Below are 17,508 nucleotides of genomic sequence, written 5' to 3'. Positions count from 1 at the left end.
TGTCTTTGTGTCTTATTTATCATAGAAGTTTTCATAGGTGTATTATTTTGAAATAGGTCATGTTTTCAATTACACTTTATTTATTTATTTATTTATTTTTGAGACAGAGTCTCACCCTGTCACCCAGGCTGGAGTGCAGTGACGCGATCTTGGCTTACTGCAACCTCTGCCTCCCAGGTTCAAGTGATTCTCCTGCCTCAGCCTCCTGAGTAGCTGGGACTACAGGCGCATGCCACAACACGGACTAACTTTTTATTTTTGATAGAGATGAGGTTTCACTATGTTGGCCAGGCTGGTCTCCAACTCCTGACCTCCGGTGATCTGCCTGCCTCAGCCTCCCAAAGTGCTGGGATTACAGGCATGAGCCACCGTGCCCGGCCTTATTTTAATTTTTTTAAGTTAATTTATTTTTTTGGAACTGAGTGTCGCTCTGTCACCCAGGCTGGAGTGCAGTGGCACCATCTTGGCTTACTCCAGCTTCCACCTCCCGGGTTCAGGCGATTCTCCTGCCTCAGCCTCCTCAGTAGCTGGGAACATAGGCATGTGCCACCACGCCAGGCTAATTTTTAAATTTTTTGTTGAGATGGGGTTTCACTGTGTTAGCCAGAATGGTCTCGATCTCTTGACCTTGTGATCCACCCGCCTCGGCTTCCCAAAGGGCTGGGTTTACAGGTGTGAGCCATGGCACCCAGCCAAAATCCTGTTTCTTTTTTGTTTGTTTGTTTTTTTGTTTTGTTGTGTTTTGAGACAAAGTCCTGCATTTGTCCCTCAGGCTGGAGTGCAGTGGTGCCATCTTGGCTCACTGCAGCCTCTGCCTCCTGGATTCAGACGATTCTCCTGTTTACCCTGCGGAGTAGCTGGGATTTGCAGGCACCTGCCAGCATGCCCGGCTAATTTTTGTATTTTTAGTAGAGACGGGGTTTCACCATACTGACCAGGATGGTCTTGATCTCTTGACCTTGTGATCCATCTACCTCGGCCTCCCAGAGTGCTAGGATTATAAGAGTGAGCCACTGTACCCAGCCAAGATCCTGTTTCTTTCTTTCTTTTTTTTTTTTTTTAAAAGATGAAGTCTAGCTCTTGTTCCCCAGTACACTATTGCTATCTCTGCTCACTGCAAGTCTCCACCTCCGAGGTTCAAGCAATTCTCCTGCCTCAGCCTCCTGAGTAGCTGGGATTACAGGCGCCCTCCACCATGCCTGGCTAACTTTTGTGCTTTTAGTAGAGATGGGGTTTCACCAAGTTAGCCAGGCTGGCCTCAGACTCCTGACCTCAGGAGATCCACCCACCTGTCTTCCCAAAGTGCTGGAATTAGAGGCATGAGCCACTGTGCCCGGCCACTTTTGTTTCTTTTTTTTTTTTTCTTTTGACCATCATGCCAGGATGGTCTGGATCTCCCGACCTCATGATCCTCCCATCTTGGCCTTCTAAAGTGCTGGGATTATAGGCATGAGCCTCTGTGCCAATGCTGTTTCTTAAAAAAAAAAAAAAAAGAGGCTGGGTGCGGTGGCTGATGCCTGTAATCCCAGCATTTTGGGAGACCAAGGCAGGCAGATCATGAGGTCAAGAGATTGAGACCATCCTGGCCAACATAGTGAAACCCTGGCTCTACTAGCAACACTGTCTCTACTAAAAATATAAAAATTAACGGAGCGTAGTGATGTGCGCTTGTAGTCCCAGCTACACGGGAGTCTGAGGCAGGAGAATCACTGGAACCTAGGAGGCGGAGGTTGCAGTGAGCTGAGATCGAGATCGAGCCACTGCATCCCAGCCTGGGACAGAGCAAGACTCCATCTCAGAAAAAAAAAGAGTACTCTTTTTTTGTCCATTGTTTGAGAGAGAGACCTTCTGTGGTTAGTAACTTTTGGGTTAGACTGCTACATGGTAAATGTCATTTGAGGTCTATGAACCCCTTTATAGACACACTAACACAGTTCTCTTGTACGTAACAGTATTTACTATTTGTATTGTTCTTTGAGGCTTCAAAATGAAAATGTTAAATGTTTTTCCTACTATGAATAGGTCTTAGTTGTAAAATGAGGAGGAGATTGACTAATACAACTTTTTAATGGCTCTCTCAGCTTGAGCACCAAAATTCTGTGATTCTGTAATAGTTTCAGAATAGAGATATGATTAAATACTAAGAATTTCGCCTAATGGAGTTAGAGAATGGGATAGATGGTCTCTCTCTATCCCTTACCCTCCTTCACCCTGCAAAAAAAGAGAATTTGTGCCCATTTGACTGAGAAGTGATTTCTAGTATTCCAATTTATGTATAAGATGTATTTAAGTTTAAAATCTCTTTTATTAATAGATCATAAAAGACAGTGTCTTTTGCAGACATTGTTATTCCTAGTTCATTAATCAGATTAGAGGATCTTAAATTATTTATTTTAATTGACCAGTAAAAATTGTCTGTATGGTGTATAGCCTGTTTCAGTATATATGTCAATACAGTATATATATGAACTGTGGAATGGCTAAGTCAAATTGTGATTCTTATGGATGAATTCTAAGCTGGTCACTAATAATGTTATTTATAACTGTTACAATCGTTTCTGTATGAATATCAAAAAGTTTCTCACTAAGATTTTTGTACTTTTAATGCTCATTAAGAAAATATATTTTAGAAAGCTCTCATGAACTCAGTAATACTTTGCAGTGAATATGCATTTCATTAATTAATGGCATTTTTACACTTTTGAGTATTACTGATGGGGCTTGGTGTGTAACTAATGGACTGGTGGATCCCGTGGCCTGCAAGGGCTCTGTGGGCTGTGGTTTTGGAACTCACTGGTTTAAAACAATGTACTTCTGTTTCTAATGTAAATAAGTCATTTCCCATATTTATTTTAAAAAGATGACACTTTTTTTTTATTTTGTTTTTCATCAAAAGGTGACACATTTTAATAGTCTCCAGAGTGCTGTTAATCTGGGTCAAGATTTTATCTGTAGCCAGTGGGCCAAGGCCCCCTGTGTTTTTTTTTTTCTTTCTTTTTTTTTTTTTTTAAGACAGAGTCTCACTCTGTCACCCAGACTGGAGTACAGTGGTATGATTTCAGCTCACCGCAACCTCCGTCTCCCAGGTTAAAGAGATTCTTGTGCCTCAGTCTCCTGAGTAGCTGGGATTTCAGGTGCACACTATCATGCCTGGCTAATTTTTGTATTTCTAGTAGAGATGAGGTTTCACCATGTTGGCCAGGCTGGTCTTAAACTCTTGACCTCGTGATCCACCCATCTCAGCCTCCCAGAGTGCTGGGATTAAAGGTATGGGCCACCGTGCCTGGCCTGTGTTGGTCTTAATGAAGTATTTTATGGATTGAAAATGTCTTATTTAGAGCACTAAGTACTTATTCGTTTTATGCACTATGATAATTTGTAGAAGTATGGTCAAATCCGTCTGTATTAGAAAAATTAATTTTGTCTTTTTTTAAAGCATAAGTTATCAGGCAAACAACTTTATTTTAAATCTATATTGGGACATTTCTCCTTTTTTTAATCTGTCATTCAGTTCCTTGATGTTATTTCTGTCTTGCTAATACTTTATCCGCCCACCAGTTTTAATCTCAATCTGGCGTTTATTCTGAAAAAAATAATGAAGCATCGGAGTTTACCAACATCAACTTTAGTATTCTTTGGAAAGAGAACTCATGGACTTTGGGAGTTTCAACTATCTAGTTCCTAATCTTGTACCACTCCCTGCGTGAGTGAACTTGGGTAGATAATTTAAGTTTTCTGAGCCTCAGTTTCAGCTCCAAAATTATATTACCTGTGTCTCTCAGGGTTGTTTTGGCCTTAAATATGGTCATGTTTATGAAGAGCTTAACACTGTGTTGAACTTGTTTCCTTCCTTCCTCCCCCCCTGCCCAAAATGTTTTAATTCCTTAGCTTACTTTTCTTTTTTTCTGGAAAATTCTGGAGAAATCTCCTTTGAGAGGGTCAGCCGGGTGGGTTGCCTGAGCTCAGGAGTTCGAGACCAGCCTGGGCAACACAGTGAAACCCTGTCTCTACTAAAATACAAAAAACTAGCCAGGCGTGGGGGCATGCGCCTGTAGTCCCAGCTACTTGGGAGAATGAGGCAGGAGAATTGGTTGAACCTGGGAGGCGGAGGTTGCAGTGAGCTAGATTGCGCCACTGTACTTCTGCCTGGGCGACAGAATGAGACTGTCTCCAGAAAAACAAAACAAAACAAATCTTTGGGATATCTGTTCTTCCTCCCACCCTTCTACACGGTGGTATTCCTTAGGTTTCCTTCTGGATATCTGGTTCCCACCTTAAACTCACGCATTTTTCCGTTAGAATATCTATCCAAATGCTACACAAACGTAGATGACATAGACACAGTAGAGAATTTCTTTGTTAAATCTTTTCATCTGAACTAGTTCTTACATGCTAGAGGTCATGCTCAGGCGGGGTGCAGTGGCTCATGCCTGTAACACCAGCACTTTGGGAAGTCGAGGTGGGTGGATCACTTGAGGTCAGCAGTTGGAGACCCGGGTGGGCCAATGTGGTGAAACTCCATTTTCTACTAAAAAATACGAAAATTAGCTAGGCATGGTGGTGGGTGCCTGTAATGCCAGCTACTTGGAAGGCTGAGGCAGGAGAATCAGCCTAGGAGGCGGAGGTTACAGTGAGCTGAGACCGCACCATTGCACTCCACAAGAGTGAAACTTAGTCTCAAAAAAAAAAAAAAAAAAAAAAAAAAAAAAAAAAAAAAAAAAGGTCATGCTGATTATGCCCTTGGCTAATGCCATTTTGTAGGATATCATGAAACACTGACATTTAATTTTATCACAGCCTGAGAACAAATGGACTAGCTGAAAATTAGTATATTTATGTAACGTGAAATTAGTTTTCTGAGAAGAGTACAGATTTTTCCTAAGTATGTTTGTATATGTAAATTGGTTATTTCAGAGAAATTAATGAGAAAAGTTAAAATTGAGAAAGCTCTTTTCTCCCCTGTAAAATGGGTGAAAATCCATGGTAGCAGAATATTTTAGTCTGACCCCTGAGATTGTAGTTGGAAAAACCCCAAACTAAAATCTATTGCTTTAAATTGATTTTAGACCACCCCCCTCCCCACTCCATAAAACACATCCTTCAGGTCTCCTGGATTCAGCATTTATTTTTTATTTTCTCTTGGCTTAACTCTAACCATTCATCAGCTCATACTTTTTCTCTGGTGTCCTTCATATTCTTACTTCCATTCTGAGTTTTTATTTAAGCTAAGTCTGATGGATTCTGCTCCCTAAATATCTTGGATTCCATTTCCCCTTCTTTCTGCTGCATACAGTTATAATACAGCTCTCTCATGGTCTGTTGTGGCAGTTTCCCAAGACGTCTTTCTGCTTCTGGTCTTATTCTGTGTCTCCTCTTAGTGTTTGTTTTTATATTGCTATTGAATAATAAACTTTTTTTCTTTCTTTACTGAGGTGGGGGTCTTAACTCTGTAGCCCAGGCTGGCGTGCAGTGGTGATCACAACACCCTGCAGTCTCCAACTCCTGGGCTCAAGCAATCCTCCCGAGTAGCTGGGACTACAGGCATGCACCCCTACACTTGGCTAATTTTATTTTTTTTCTTTCTCCTTTTTTTTTTCTTCTGAGACAGGGTCTTGCTTTGTTGCCCAGGCCGGAGAGCAGTGGCACGATCTCAGCTCACTGCAGCCTCTGCCTATCAGGTTCAAGTGATTCTCCTGCCCAGCCTCCCAAGTATCTGGGACTACAGGTGCATGCCACCATACCCGGTTAATCACACTTGGCTAATTTAAAAAATTTTTTTGTAGATATGGGGTCTCCCTATGCTGCCAAGGCAGGTCTTGAACTCCTGGCCTCAAGCTAACCTCCTGCTAACCTTCATTTTGGTACTAGGATTACAGACTTGAGCCACAGTGCCCAGACAAGTAATCTTTCTAAATCATAAATCTGTGTCAAGTAGTCCTCCATTGGAAGTGGAGTAATCCCTATTTCCCACAGGAGCAAGTGAACTTTCTAGCATGTTATACAAGGCTACAGGTGATAGCTTCATCTCTTGTCATTTCCTGCCTGAGTCCCATACGTCTGTTCTGAGCTTCCATATTCATGTTGAATTAACTCCAGCCAGAGGTTTTTTGTTTTTTTTTTTTTGTTGTTTGTTTGTTTGTTTGTTTTTTGAGTCGGAGTTTCGCTCTTGTTGCCCAGGCTGGAGTGCAATGGTGCAATCTCGGCTCACCGCAACCTCCGCCTCCTAGGTTCAGGCAAGTCTCCTGCCTCAGCCTCCTGAGTAGCTGGGATTACAGGCACACGCCACCATGCCCAGCTAATGTTTTGTATTTTTAGTAGAGACAGGGTTTCACCATTTTGACCAGGATGGTCTCGATCTCTTGACCTCGTGATCCACCCGCCTCGGCCTCCCAGAGTGCTGGGATTACAGGCGTGAGCCACTGCGCCCGGCTTGTTTTGTTTTTTGAGATGAAGTCTTGCTCTGTTGCCCAGGCTGGAGTACAGTGGTGCAATCTCAGCTTACTGCAACCTCTGCCTTCCAGGATCCTCCCGCCTCAGCCTCCGGAGAAGCTGGGATTGCAGGCATCCGCCACTATGTGTGGCTAATTTTTGTATTTTTAGTAGAAGCGAGGTTTTTCCATTTTGGCCAGGCTGGTCTTGAACTCGTGACCTCAGGTGATCCACCTGCCTCAGCCTCCCAGTGTGCTGGGATTACAGATGTGAACCACTGCACCTGGCCTCAAGCCATAGTTCTTAAAACGTGTCAAATTCTTTGACGTCTCCATGTTTTGAATGCGTAGTCCAGAGGATCCTTGTCCACCTGATGATTACTTCACTGAGGCTTTGCTGCTTTGTAATCTTCATAACATCTCTGCTTCCACAAAGTTCAGTATTTCCTTCTCTGTTCACATAGCCTTTTGTAGACATATGCTTGTCCTGTGATATATGTACTTCTCTATCCTTTCTGTTTTAGAGTGAGCTTGGGATCCAAGACTTTTGTCCTCTTTGCCTGACACATGGCAGGTTCTTCATAAATACTGAATGAATAGGTCTGGTAGAGATTGTTGGATTGTTTAGAGGGGAGTTAATATTTGTTACTTTTCACTTTTTATGTTAATATTTAATATTTCATTCTAAAGATGGTGGAACCAGGGCAAGATTTACTGCTTGCTGCTTTGAGTGAGAGTGGAATTAGTCCGAATGACCTCTTTGATATTGATGGTGGAGATGCAGGGCTCGCAACTCCAACGCCAACCCCTTCAGTTCAGCAGGTAAGTTTTCCAAAGCCTCTCTTTCTTAATTTGTGATTTCCACTGACAGTATTTTTTAAGATAGAGTCTCACTCTGTTGCCCAGGCTGGAGTGCAGTGGCACAATCATGGTTCCCTGAAGCCTTGACCTCTGAGGCTCAACCAGTCTTCCTGCCTCAGCTCCCCAAGTAGCTGAAACTAAAGGCACGTACCACCACGCCCAGCTAAGTTTTGTAGTTTTTGTAGAGATGGGGTTTTGTCATGTTGCCCAGGCTGGTCTTGAACTCTTGAGCTCAAGCGATTGCTTGCCTCAGCCTTCCAAAGTGTTGGGATTATAGGTGTGAGCCTAACTTGGCACAATTTTAAATGTACATGTGAAGCCTTAATTTTAAATATATGTGTGAATGTTATTTTTTTTTATTTTTATTTTTTTTCTTGCTACGTGAATATTATTTTTACGTTGAGTATTCGTTTTGACTTATGGGACAGAAAATAATAAAACCAAGACATTATTTTCTGCTTTGTTATTACTATATATGTACAGATAGTGTAAGAGATGTTTAGTGTTCTTGTGGGAGCATCTTTAATTTCCTTAATAGTTGTCTATTTAGGGATATTCTTCTGTGATTTCGCTGTATATATTCTCTGAAAGCAAAAATGTAAGATTCTAGCTGGGCACAGTGTCTCCTGCCCGTAATCCCAGCATGTTAGGGAGGCTGAGGCTGAAGGATTGCTTGAGCCCAGGAGTTAGAGACCAGCCTGGACAATGTAGCGAGCCCTTGTCTCTACACAAAGTTAAATTAGCTGGCCATGGTTGTGTGCACCTGATGTCCCAGCTACCCAGGAGGCTGAGGTGGGAGCATTGCTTGAGCCCAGGAGTTGGAGGCTGTTGTGAGTTATCGTGCCACTGCACTCCAGCCTGGGTGACAGAGCAAGACCTTGTTTCTGAAAAATAATAGACTGGGCCGGGCGTGGTGGCTCAAGCCTGTAATCCCAGCACTTTGGGAGGCCGAGGCGGGTGAATCACGAGGTCAAGAGATCGAGACCATCCTGGTCAACACGGTGAAACCCCGTCTCTACTAAAACTATAAAAAATTAGCTGGGCATGGTGGTGCGTGCCTGTAATCCCAGCTACTCAGGAGGTTGAGGCAGGAGAATTGCCTGAACCCGGGAGGCGGAGGTTGCGGTGAGCCGAGATCGCGCCATTGTACTCCAGCCTGGGTAACAAGAGCGAAACTCCGTCTCAAAAAAAAAAAAAAAAAAGAATTGTTAGTGTCGGGCGCAGTGGCTCACGCCTGTAATCCCAGCACTTTGGGAGGCCGAGGCGGGGGGATCACGAGGTCAAGAGATCGAGACCATCCTGGTCAACATAGTGAAACCCCATCTCTACTAAAACTACAAAAAATCAGCTGGGCATGGTCGTGCGTGCCTGTAATCCCAGCTACTCAGGAGGCTGAGGCAGGAGAATTGCCTGAACCCAGGAGGCGGAGGTTGCGGTGAGCCGAGATCACGCCATTGCACTCCAGCCTGGGTAACAAGAGCGAAACTCTGTCTCAAAAAAAAAAAAAAAAAAAAAAAGAATTGTTAGTACAGTTTTGTGGAATTCTTGTGCTTGCAAAGACTGTTATATCTGCTGTTAGTGATTTCACATCACTTTAAATGTTAAGCTTGATATTTTTTAATAAATCCAATTCTTGTTCTTGAAACAGACTTTACTGCTGTCCTTTGTTTCTTTCTCTGATGTTGTTTTCTCTCCAGTCAGTGCCACTTAGTGCATTAGAACTAGGTTTGGAAACCGAAGCAGCAGTTCCTGTAAAACAAGAACCAGAGACTGTACCTACTCCAGCACTGTTAAATGTGAGGGTAAGAATTATTTAGATTTGGTCTTGTAAAATAGTTTAGAACTGTAGTGAGAAAATAACCTGGACAGGTGTGGTTCACACCTGTAATCTTTGCACTTTGAGAGGCTTGGAGCAGGAGGACTGCTTGAGCCAAGGAATTCAAGACCAGCTTGAGCAAAATGGCAAGACCCTATCTCTACAAAAGAAGAGGAAATAGGCTGGGCATGGTGGCTCATGCCTATAATCCCGCCACTTTGGGAGGCCAAGGTAGGTGAATCACTTGAGGTCAGGAGTTCAAGACCATCCTGGCCAACATGGTGAAACCCCATGTGTCGCTCCTAAAAATACATATAGGTGCATGCCTATACTCCCAGCTACTTGGGAGTCTGAAGCAGGAGAATCTCTTGAACTCAGGAAGTAGAGGTCTCAGTGAGCCGAAATCATGCCACTGCACTCCAGCCTGGGCGACAGGGTGAGACTTTGTCTCAAAAAATGAAAATTAAAAAAAAGAAGAAGAAATGGATAATTAAACAATGATTAAAAATTTCAAAAAAGAACCATTTAGTGTGAAATCGTTTTCTCTAGTTCTGCTTTTTGCCACTTTCCCAGTATTCTACCCTTACCTCCTCCTACTTTGTAACACATTTGTTTCATTCTTTTGGTACTTGTGCTGACCAAAAGATAACACAAACAAAGCAAAACCTATTTTGTTTATTGCAAATGATATAAAATTCATGAAATAAAGATGAAATGCACATTCCTATTTTCATTTTTTTAAATTTTATTTATTTATTTATTTATTTATTTTTTGAGACGGAGTTTCGCTCTTGTTACCCAGGCTGGAGTGCAATGGCGCGACCTCGGCTCACCGCAACCTCCGCCTCCTGGGTTCAGGCAATTCTCCTGCCTCAGCCTCCTGAGCAGCTGGGACTACAGGCACGTGCCACCATGCCCAGCTAATTTTTTGTATTTTTAGTAGAGATGGGGCTTCACCATGTTGACCAGGATGGTCTTGATCTCTTGACCTCGTGATCCACCCGCCTCAGCCTCCCAAAGTGCTGGGATTACAGGCTTAAGCCACCGCGCCCGGCCTATTTATTTATTTTTGAGACGGAGTCTCACTCTGTAGCTCAGGCTGGAGTGCAGTGGCGCAATCTCAGCTCACTGCAACCTCTACCTCCTGGGTCCCTGTTCAAGCAATTGTCCTACTTCAACCTCCCAAGTAGCTGGGATTACAGGCACCAGCCACAAAAATGCCCGGCTAATTTTTATATTTTTTAGCAGAGACAGGGTTTCACCATGTTAGACAGTCTGGTCTTGAGCTCCTGACCTCGTGACCCGCCTGCCTCGGCCTCCCAAAGTGCTGGAATTACAGGCGTGAGCCACCATGCCCGGCCTATCCTACTATTTTCTGTTTTGCTTATTTATTTCAGCTTTTGTCCATTGACATATAATTTTTTTTTTTTTTGAGATGGAGTTTTGCTCTTGTTGCCCAGACTTGAGTGCAATGGCGGAATTTCGGCTTACCGCCACCATGCCTAGCCAATTTTGTATTTTTAGGAGAGATGGGGTTTCTTCATGTTAGTCAAGCTGGTCTTAGACTCCCAACCTCAGGCGATCCTCAGCCTCGCAAAGTGCTAGGATTACAGGTGTGAGCCACCGTGCCCAGCGGCATATATAATTTTTCTGTGATTGTAATTGTGCTTTAAATAGAGTTCCTTTGGTGTAACCTTATATGTAACAAGTCTTTCTTTTTTTTTTTTTTTTTTTTTTTTTTTTTGCCGGGGGCGGGGGGATGGAGTTTCGCTCTTGTTACCCAGGCTGGAGTGCAATGGTGCCATCTTGGCTCACCGCAACCTCCGCCTCCTGGGTTCAGGCAATTCTCCTGCCTCAGCCTCCTGAGTAGCTGGGGTTACAGGCACGTGCCACCATGCCCAGCTAATTTTTTTTTTTTTTTTTTTGTGTTTTTTTTTGAGACGGAGTTTCACTCTCGTTACCCAGGCTGGAGTGCAATGGTGCGATCTCGGCTCACCGCAACCTCCACCTCCTGGGTTCAGGCAATTCTCTTGCCTCAGCCTCCTGAGTAGCTGGGACTACAGGCACGCGCCACCATGCCCAGCTAATTTTTTGTATTTTTAGTAGAGACGGGGTTTCACCGTGTTGACCAGGATGGTCTCGATCCCTTGACCTCGTGATCCACCCGCCTTGGCCTCCCAAAGTGCTGGGATTACAGGCTTGAGCCACCGCGCCTGGCCAACAATTCTTTCTTTATTTTTTTGAGACAGGGTCTCACTCTGTCACCCAAGTAGAGTGCAGTGGTGTGTTCTCAGCTCACTGCAACCTCCACGTTCCAGGCTCAAACAGCCCTCCCACCTCAGCCTCCCCAGTAGCTGGGACTACAAATGTGTACCACCACAATTTTTTTTTGAGACAGTGTCTCACTCTGTTGCCAGGCTGGAGTACAGTGGCACCGTCACAGCTCACTGCAACCTCTGCCTCCTGGGTTCAGGTGATGCTCCTGCCTCAGCCTCCTGAGTAGCTGGGACTACAGGTGTCCACCACCATGCCTGACTAATTTTTGTATCTTTAGTAGAGACAGGATTTTACCACGTTGGCCAGGATGGTCTCAAACTCCTGACCTCAGGTGATCTGCCTGCTTCAGTCTCCCAAAGTGCTGGGATTAATAGGTGTGAGCCACTGCTCCCAGCCCCACAAAGATATTTTTAAAAAAACATTTGTGGCCTGGCCCAGTAGCTCACGCCTGTAGTCCCAGCACTTTCAGAGGCCAGAGCGGCTGGATCATCTGAGGTCAGGAGTTGGAAACCAGCCTGACTAACATGGTGTATGTAGTAACAAAGTTGTGTGTTTTAACTTGGTAGTTTGCAGCTAATCAAATCAGAAATGAAGTAACAATATTTACGCAAAGCTAACCACAGTGGCTCTTGTCTGTAATCCCAACACTTTGGGAGGTTGAGGTGGAAGAATGGCTTGAACCCACGAGTTTGAGACCAACCTGAGCAACATAGCGAGACCCTATCTCTTAAAAGATTTACCAGGCATGGTGGTGTGCACCTGTAGTCCCAGCTACTTGGGAGGCTGAGATGCAAGAATCACTTCAGCCCATTTGGGCAAGGCTGCAGTGAGCTATGATCACACTACTGCACTTCAGCCTGGGTGACAGAATGAGACTATGTCTCAAGGTAGAAAAAAAAAGCAGTAATAAGTCCTTTTTAGATTTTTAGTTGCCCTTCCAGGTTTATGAATATAGCTCCATTAGAGAATGAAGCACTTTTCAGTGGCATATTGTTTTTTGTTTTCTAGCAGCAGCCTCCATCTACTACAACATTTGTGCTGAATCAAATAAATCAGCTTCCACCCTTGGCATCTACAATTGTAATGACTAAAACACCACCTGTAACAACCAACAGGCAAACCATCACTTTAACTAAGTTTATCCAGACTACTGCAAGCACACGCCCTTCAGTCTCAGCACCAGCAGTACGAAATGCCATGACCTCTGCACCTTCAAAAGACCAGGTTCAACTGAAGGATCTACTAAAACATAATAGTCTTAATGAACTCATGAAACTAAAGCCACCTGCTAATATTGCTCAGCCAGTAGCAACAGCAGCTAGTAAGTCCGTTTTCAGTAGTCTCAACTTTCTGCCTTTGGTAAGCTATGTCAGCCTGTTTTTTTAAACGATTTGCTTGGATTTTTAAAGAACTGGGCATAAAAGGGTGTTATCTGTGCTTGAACCTAGGAGGCGGAGGTTGCATTGAGCCAAGATGTAGCCACTGCACTCCAGCCTAGGCAACAGAGTGAAACTCTGTTTAAAAAAAAAAGGCGGGGGTGGGTGGGTGTTATCTGCATTATTTTGTATAGTTAAGCTCTTTAACACAATTCAAGGGAAGCAAAAATTTAGCTGCCTTGGGTAGATTGTATAGCTTTCAAATGAAATTTGTGGGATTATCAGGTAGCTACATTAACAACATGCGATCTTACCAGTTTTATATATTGTGGTTAGCCCAGTTAACATTTTTCTTAATCCTTTACAAATCAGTGCATCTTATACTTCATTTACCTATGAATTATCTATGGATCTTGTTTGAAGGCAGAATCTAATTCACAGTAGAGCCCAATATGTTGTATTTTTTTTTCTTTTTTTGAGACGGAGTTTCACTCTGTCAGACTGGAGTGCAATGGTATTATCTCTGCTCACTGCAGGTTCAAGCCTCTGTCTCCCAGGTTCAAGCAATTCTGCCTCAGTCTCCCAAGTAGCTGGGATTACAGGCACCCGCCATCATGCCCAGCAAATTTTTGTATTTTTAGTAGAGACAGGGTTTCACCATATTGGCTAGGCTGGTCTTGAACTCCTGTGCTTAGACAGTCTGCCCATCTAGGCCTCCCAAAGCTTTGGGATTCCAGGCGTGAGCCACCACGCCCAGCCTGCTTGAGTTTTTATGAAATAGAGGGATAGGAGCATTCTGAAAGAATGGGCTATGTGTTTGTAGGAAGATGGAGAACCTATCTCAAGTGATAGTTGTGATTAAAATTTTCATATAATTTTTATGTTTGGGTTCATGCCATTGTGTCTTTGTGGCTGTAGTTTTAATTTTTTTGTGGTTTTTTTCCTCTCAAGATCATTGTCCTGAACTGACTGCAACCTGGCAGTGAGATGCCAGTTGGGAAATCATTTTAGCTGTCTTAGGACTGATTCCTTTTTCTGCTGTGGAGTGCAGGACTGTGACCTTGACCTAGCTGAGGTACAGGGCAGCTTCTGGAATCACTCGCCGGGGATTTAGGGATGGTCGACAGTTTGTGGAAGTTGGTTCTGGTTAGGGTCTTTGGATTTAATGAGGAAGCCTGTTGCTTATATATGAGTGGCTTCCTGAGCATTGTACCCCTCACATCAGCATATGCCATCATAAATTAAAGGAGTGCATGTATGCCATTGTGAGGAAAGAGTTTAGAGAACAAAACAGGATAGATTTGGAGCTGAAGAAGATATCTAGGACAGTAAATTCTCCCACACTTAAGGTAGTAATTTTTAAAAGACAAATATAGACATTTAAGGCTGCAAATCAAGACTGTCCTTGTATGGAAGCCTGAGAAACTGTCAGACTAGATCAGGACTGAGAAAGATGGGTAAATGAATCCTGAGGATAAGCAAAGGTTTGTGTTGGAGATGGTCCTCTTTACTGACGGGGAAGAACATTGAAAATATGAAACTGCAGAAAGCAAGGTGTTACATGTTCTACCTCTTATCTGTGTGGTTGTTACCCCTTTGGATTTCTTTTTTTTTTTTTCCTCAAGTATCTGCCGCAGCCTCCCGAGTAGCTGGGACTACAGGCGCATGTCACCATGTCCAACTAATTTTTGTATTTTTAGTAGAGACAGGGTTTCACCATGTTGGCCAGGATGGTCTCAATCTCTTGACCTGATCCTCCCACCTCGACCTCTCAAAAGTGCTGGGATTACAGGCATGACCCACCATGCCTGGCCGCCCCTTTGGATTTCTAATCTGTCAGTTTTACTCCAGTCTTAAAACTATGAGCTGATTGCTGGCTCTTCCACAGTTACAATAAATGAATGATGCCCCTACATATCATCTCTGTTGCAGTTTCCTTATTTTGTTAGTACTTTATTTTTATTTTATTTATTTATTTTTTTTTTTTGTGAGACAGAGTCTCGTTCTGTTACCCAGGCTGGAGTGCAGTGATGTGGTCTCGGATCACTACAAGCTCTGCCTGCTGAGTTCAAGCAGGTCTCCTGCCTCAGCCTCCCATATAACTGGGATGACAGGCGCTTGCCACCATGCCCAGCTAATTTTTTTGTAATTTTAGTCAAGACAGGATTTCACCATGCTGGCTAGGCTAGTCTCAAACTCCTGACCTCATGATCTGCCCGCCTCAGCTTCCCAAAGTGCTGGGATTACAGGTGTGAGCCACCATACCTGGCCAGTTTTGTTTGTTTTTAATGAGTCAAGTGAAGTGTCTCAAAGTAATACTGGCTTTTGATGTTTTCATTAAACTATTAAATAGTTGTGGTTAGGGTATCTTTCTGATAAATAATTTTCAAGTTTCCCATGCACACATTGTTTGTGAGTTACTTGTTTTCAGAAGTTAATTCTTTTTTGAGACAGAATCTCTCTCCCTGTCGCCCAGGCTAGAGTACAGTCACACGATCTTGGCTCACTGCAACCTCTGCCTCCCAGGTTCAAGCAATTCTCTGCCTCAGCCTCCCGGGTAGCTGAGATTACAGGCACCTGCTAGCACGCCGGTTAATTTTTGTATTTTTATTAGAGTCGGGGTTTTGCCGTCTTGGCCAGGCTAGTCTTGAACTCCTGACCTCGTGCTCCGCCCGCCTCGGCCTCCTGCAGTGCTGGCATTACAGGCTTGAGCCATCACACCTGGCCAAGTTAATTCTTTACTTCCATAAAGACACAACGGTTTGAATGTTTTCATGCCTGTGCTTAATTTAAAAGAGTCCGGCTACAGTGGCTCACCCCTGTAATCCCAGCACTTTGGGAGGCTGAGGTAGGCAGATCAGCTGAGGTCGGGAGTTCAAGGCCAGCCTGACCAACATGAGAAACCCCATCTCTACTTTAAAAAATGAAAGAGAAAAAAAAATTAGCCGGGCATGGTGGTGCATGCCTATAATTCCAGCTACTCTGGAGGCTGAGCAGAATTGCTTGGGCAACAAGAGCAAAACTCTGTCTCAAAAAATTAAGTAAATAAATACAAAATAAATTAGTAATAGATTGACATTCTTTGCTTTTTGAAATGGGTAAAGTTCTGGATTTTTAAGTAATGAGAAAATAAGTTGAGAATTTTCTTCTAAAATGTAAATTGTCTTTTTTTCTCCTCAGCTGATGTAAGCAATGGTACAGTAAAGAAAGAGTCTTCTAATAAAGATGTAGCAAGAATGTGGATAAACGACATGAAAATGAGGAGTTTTTCCCCGACTATGGTGGGTTTCAAATAGCTGTGTCTTTATTTTTGTGTAGTTTGAGAATATGCTCAACTAAAAGTGTTCTATCTGGAACAACCCTCAGAAAGCTGTTTTTGGGTGGAGGAGAAGCCGCACAGGCATTTAAACTAATGGATGAGCTTAAACCTCAGTGGAATAATCTAATAGGTTCTAACCAGGTGGTTAAAACTTGCAGATTTGATGGAATGTGGTACTACGTGCAGTACTGATATCTTACTGTTAAAAACTCATTTGAGCAGAAAAGAAGGCAATGTGAGGTTAACAAAAGCTATTTGATGACTGTGTTCCTTTTAGGATTGAACTTGAATACGTAGCTCATACATAATCTGGTTATTCTTTTTCTTTTCTTCTTTTTTTTTTTTTTTTTTTTTTTTTGAGACAGAGTCTCTCTGTTGCCCAGGCTGGAGGGGTGGCACGATCTCGGCTCACTGCAACCTCCACCTCCCAGGTTCAAGTGATTCTCCCACCTCAGCCTCTCAAGTAGTTGGGATTACAGGCACGTGCCACCATGTCTGGCTAATTTTTGTATTTTTAGTAGAGACAGGGTTTCACCATGTTGGCCAGGCTGGTCTTGAACTCCTGACCTCAGGTAATCCACCTGCCTTGGCCTCCCAAAGTGCTGGACTTACAGGCGTGAGCTACCACACCCAGCCTGGTTATGAATAATTCTTAACATTTTGAAAATGCTGTATGCTTTGGGTCAGTTGATTCCATACATTTATTTAATAAATTCTCTCTATGTAACATTGTTAATATGAAGTAGGTTTCTACAAGACGTATACTCTGTGATTCTGCCTTCATTAAACAAAATTTGACAACCATCTGGATTAGGGAGTAATAATGAAAAGTATATCAGGCTGGATACAGTGGCTCATGCCTGTAATCCCAGCACTTAGGGAGGCTGAGGTGAGGGATCACAAGGTCAGGAGTTCAAGACCAGTCTTGACCAAATGCTGAAACCCTGTCTCTACTGAAAATACAAAAATTAGCTGAGCATGGTGGTATGAGCCTGTAATCCCAGCTACTGGGGAGAATGAGGCAGGAAATTTGCTTGAACTCAGGAAGCAAGAGATTGCAGGTAGCAGAGATCACACCACTGCACACCAGCCTAGACTACAGAGCGAGACTCCTTCTCAAAAAAAAAAAGAAAAGTTCGTCAAAAGTTGTAATGTGCTACTCACAGTAAAGATTATGAATTTGGGGCCGGGCGCGGTGGCTCAAGCCTGTAATCCCAGCACTTTGGGAGGCCGAGGCGGGTGGATCACGAGGTCAAGAGATCGAGACCATCCTGGTCAACATGGTGAAACCCCGTCTCTATTAAAAATACAAAAAATTAGCTGGGCATGGTGGTGCGTGCCTGTAATCCCAGCTACTCAGGAGGCTGAGGCAGGAGAATTGCCTGAACCCAGGAGGCGGAGGTTGCGGTGAGCCGAGATCGCGCCATTGCA

The 17,508-nt window shown here is 43.5% G+C and overlaps 1 protein-coding gene across 10 annotated transcripts in view; it reads left to right on the top strand.

The window, feature by feature from the left end:
• The first annotated feature begins 6,686 nt into the window (after nucleotides 1-6,686).
• SBNO1 (strawberry notch homolog 1) overlaps nucleotides 6,687-17,508 on the top strand; it is a 61,223-nt gene continuing 50,401 nt past the window's right edge. For 2 of the 10 annotated variants that reach the window (XM_032243427.1, XM_032243408.1), the window contains exons 1-3: nucleotides 6,687-7,250; nucleotides 12,391-12,703; nucleotides 15,939-16,039. In XM_032243427.1, coding sequence (XP_032099318.1) covers nucleotides 7,119-7,250; nucleotides 12,391-12,703; nucleotides 15,939-16,039 — 546 coding nt within the window. In that variant the 5' untranslated portion in view covers nucleotides 6,687-7,118. Of the gene's footprint in view, nucleotides 7,251-8,986; nucleotides 9,092-12,390; nucleotides 12,704-15,938; nucleotides 16,040-17,508 lie in introns of those variants that run through there. The other 8 variants (XM_032243453.1, XM_032243445.1, XM_032243382.1 and 5 more) reach the window with 7 other exon arrangements.

Source organism: Sapajus apella, unplaced genomic scaffold, assembly GCF_009761245.1.
Source record: "Sapajus apella isolate SASKATOON/1434 unplaced genomic scaffold, GSC_monkey_1.0 scaffold2, whole genome shotgun sequence".
Classification (NCBI taxonomy): domain Eukaryota; kingdom Metazoa; phylum Chordata; class Mammalia; order Primates; family Cebidae; genus Sapajus; species Sapajus apella.
Note: the sequence above shows the minus strand (reverse complement) of the source record. Positions and strands in the feature narration are given on the sequence as shown.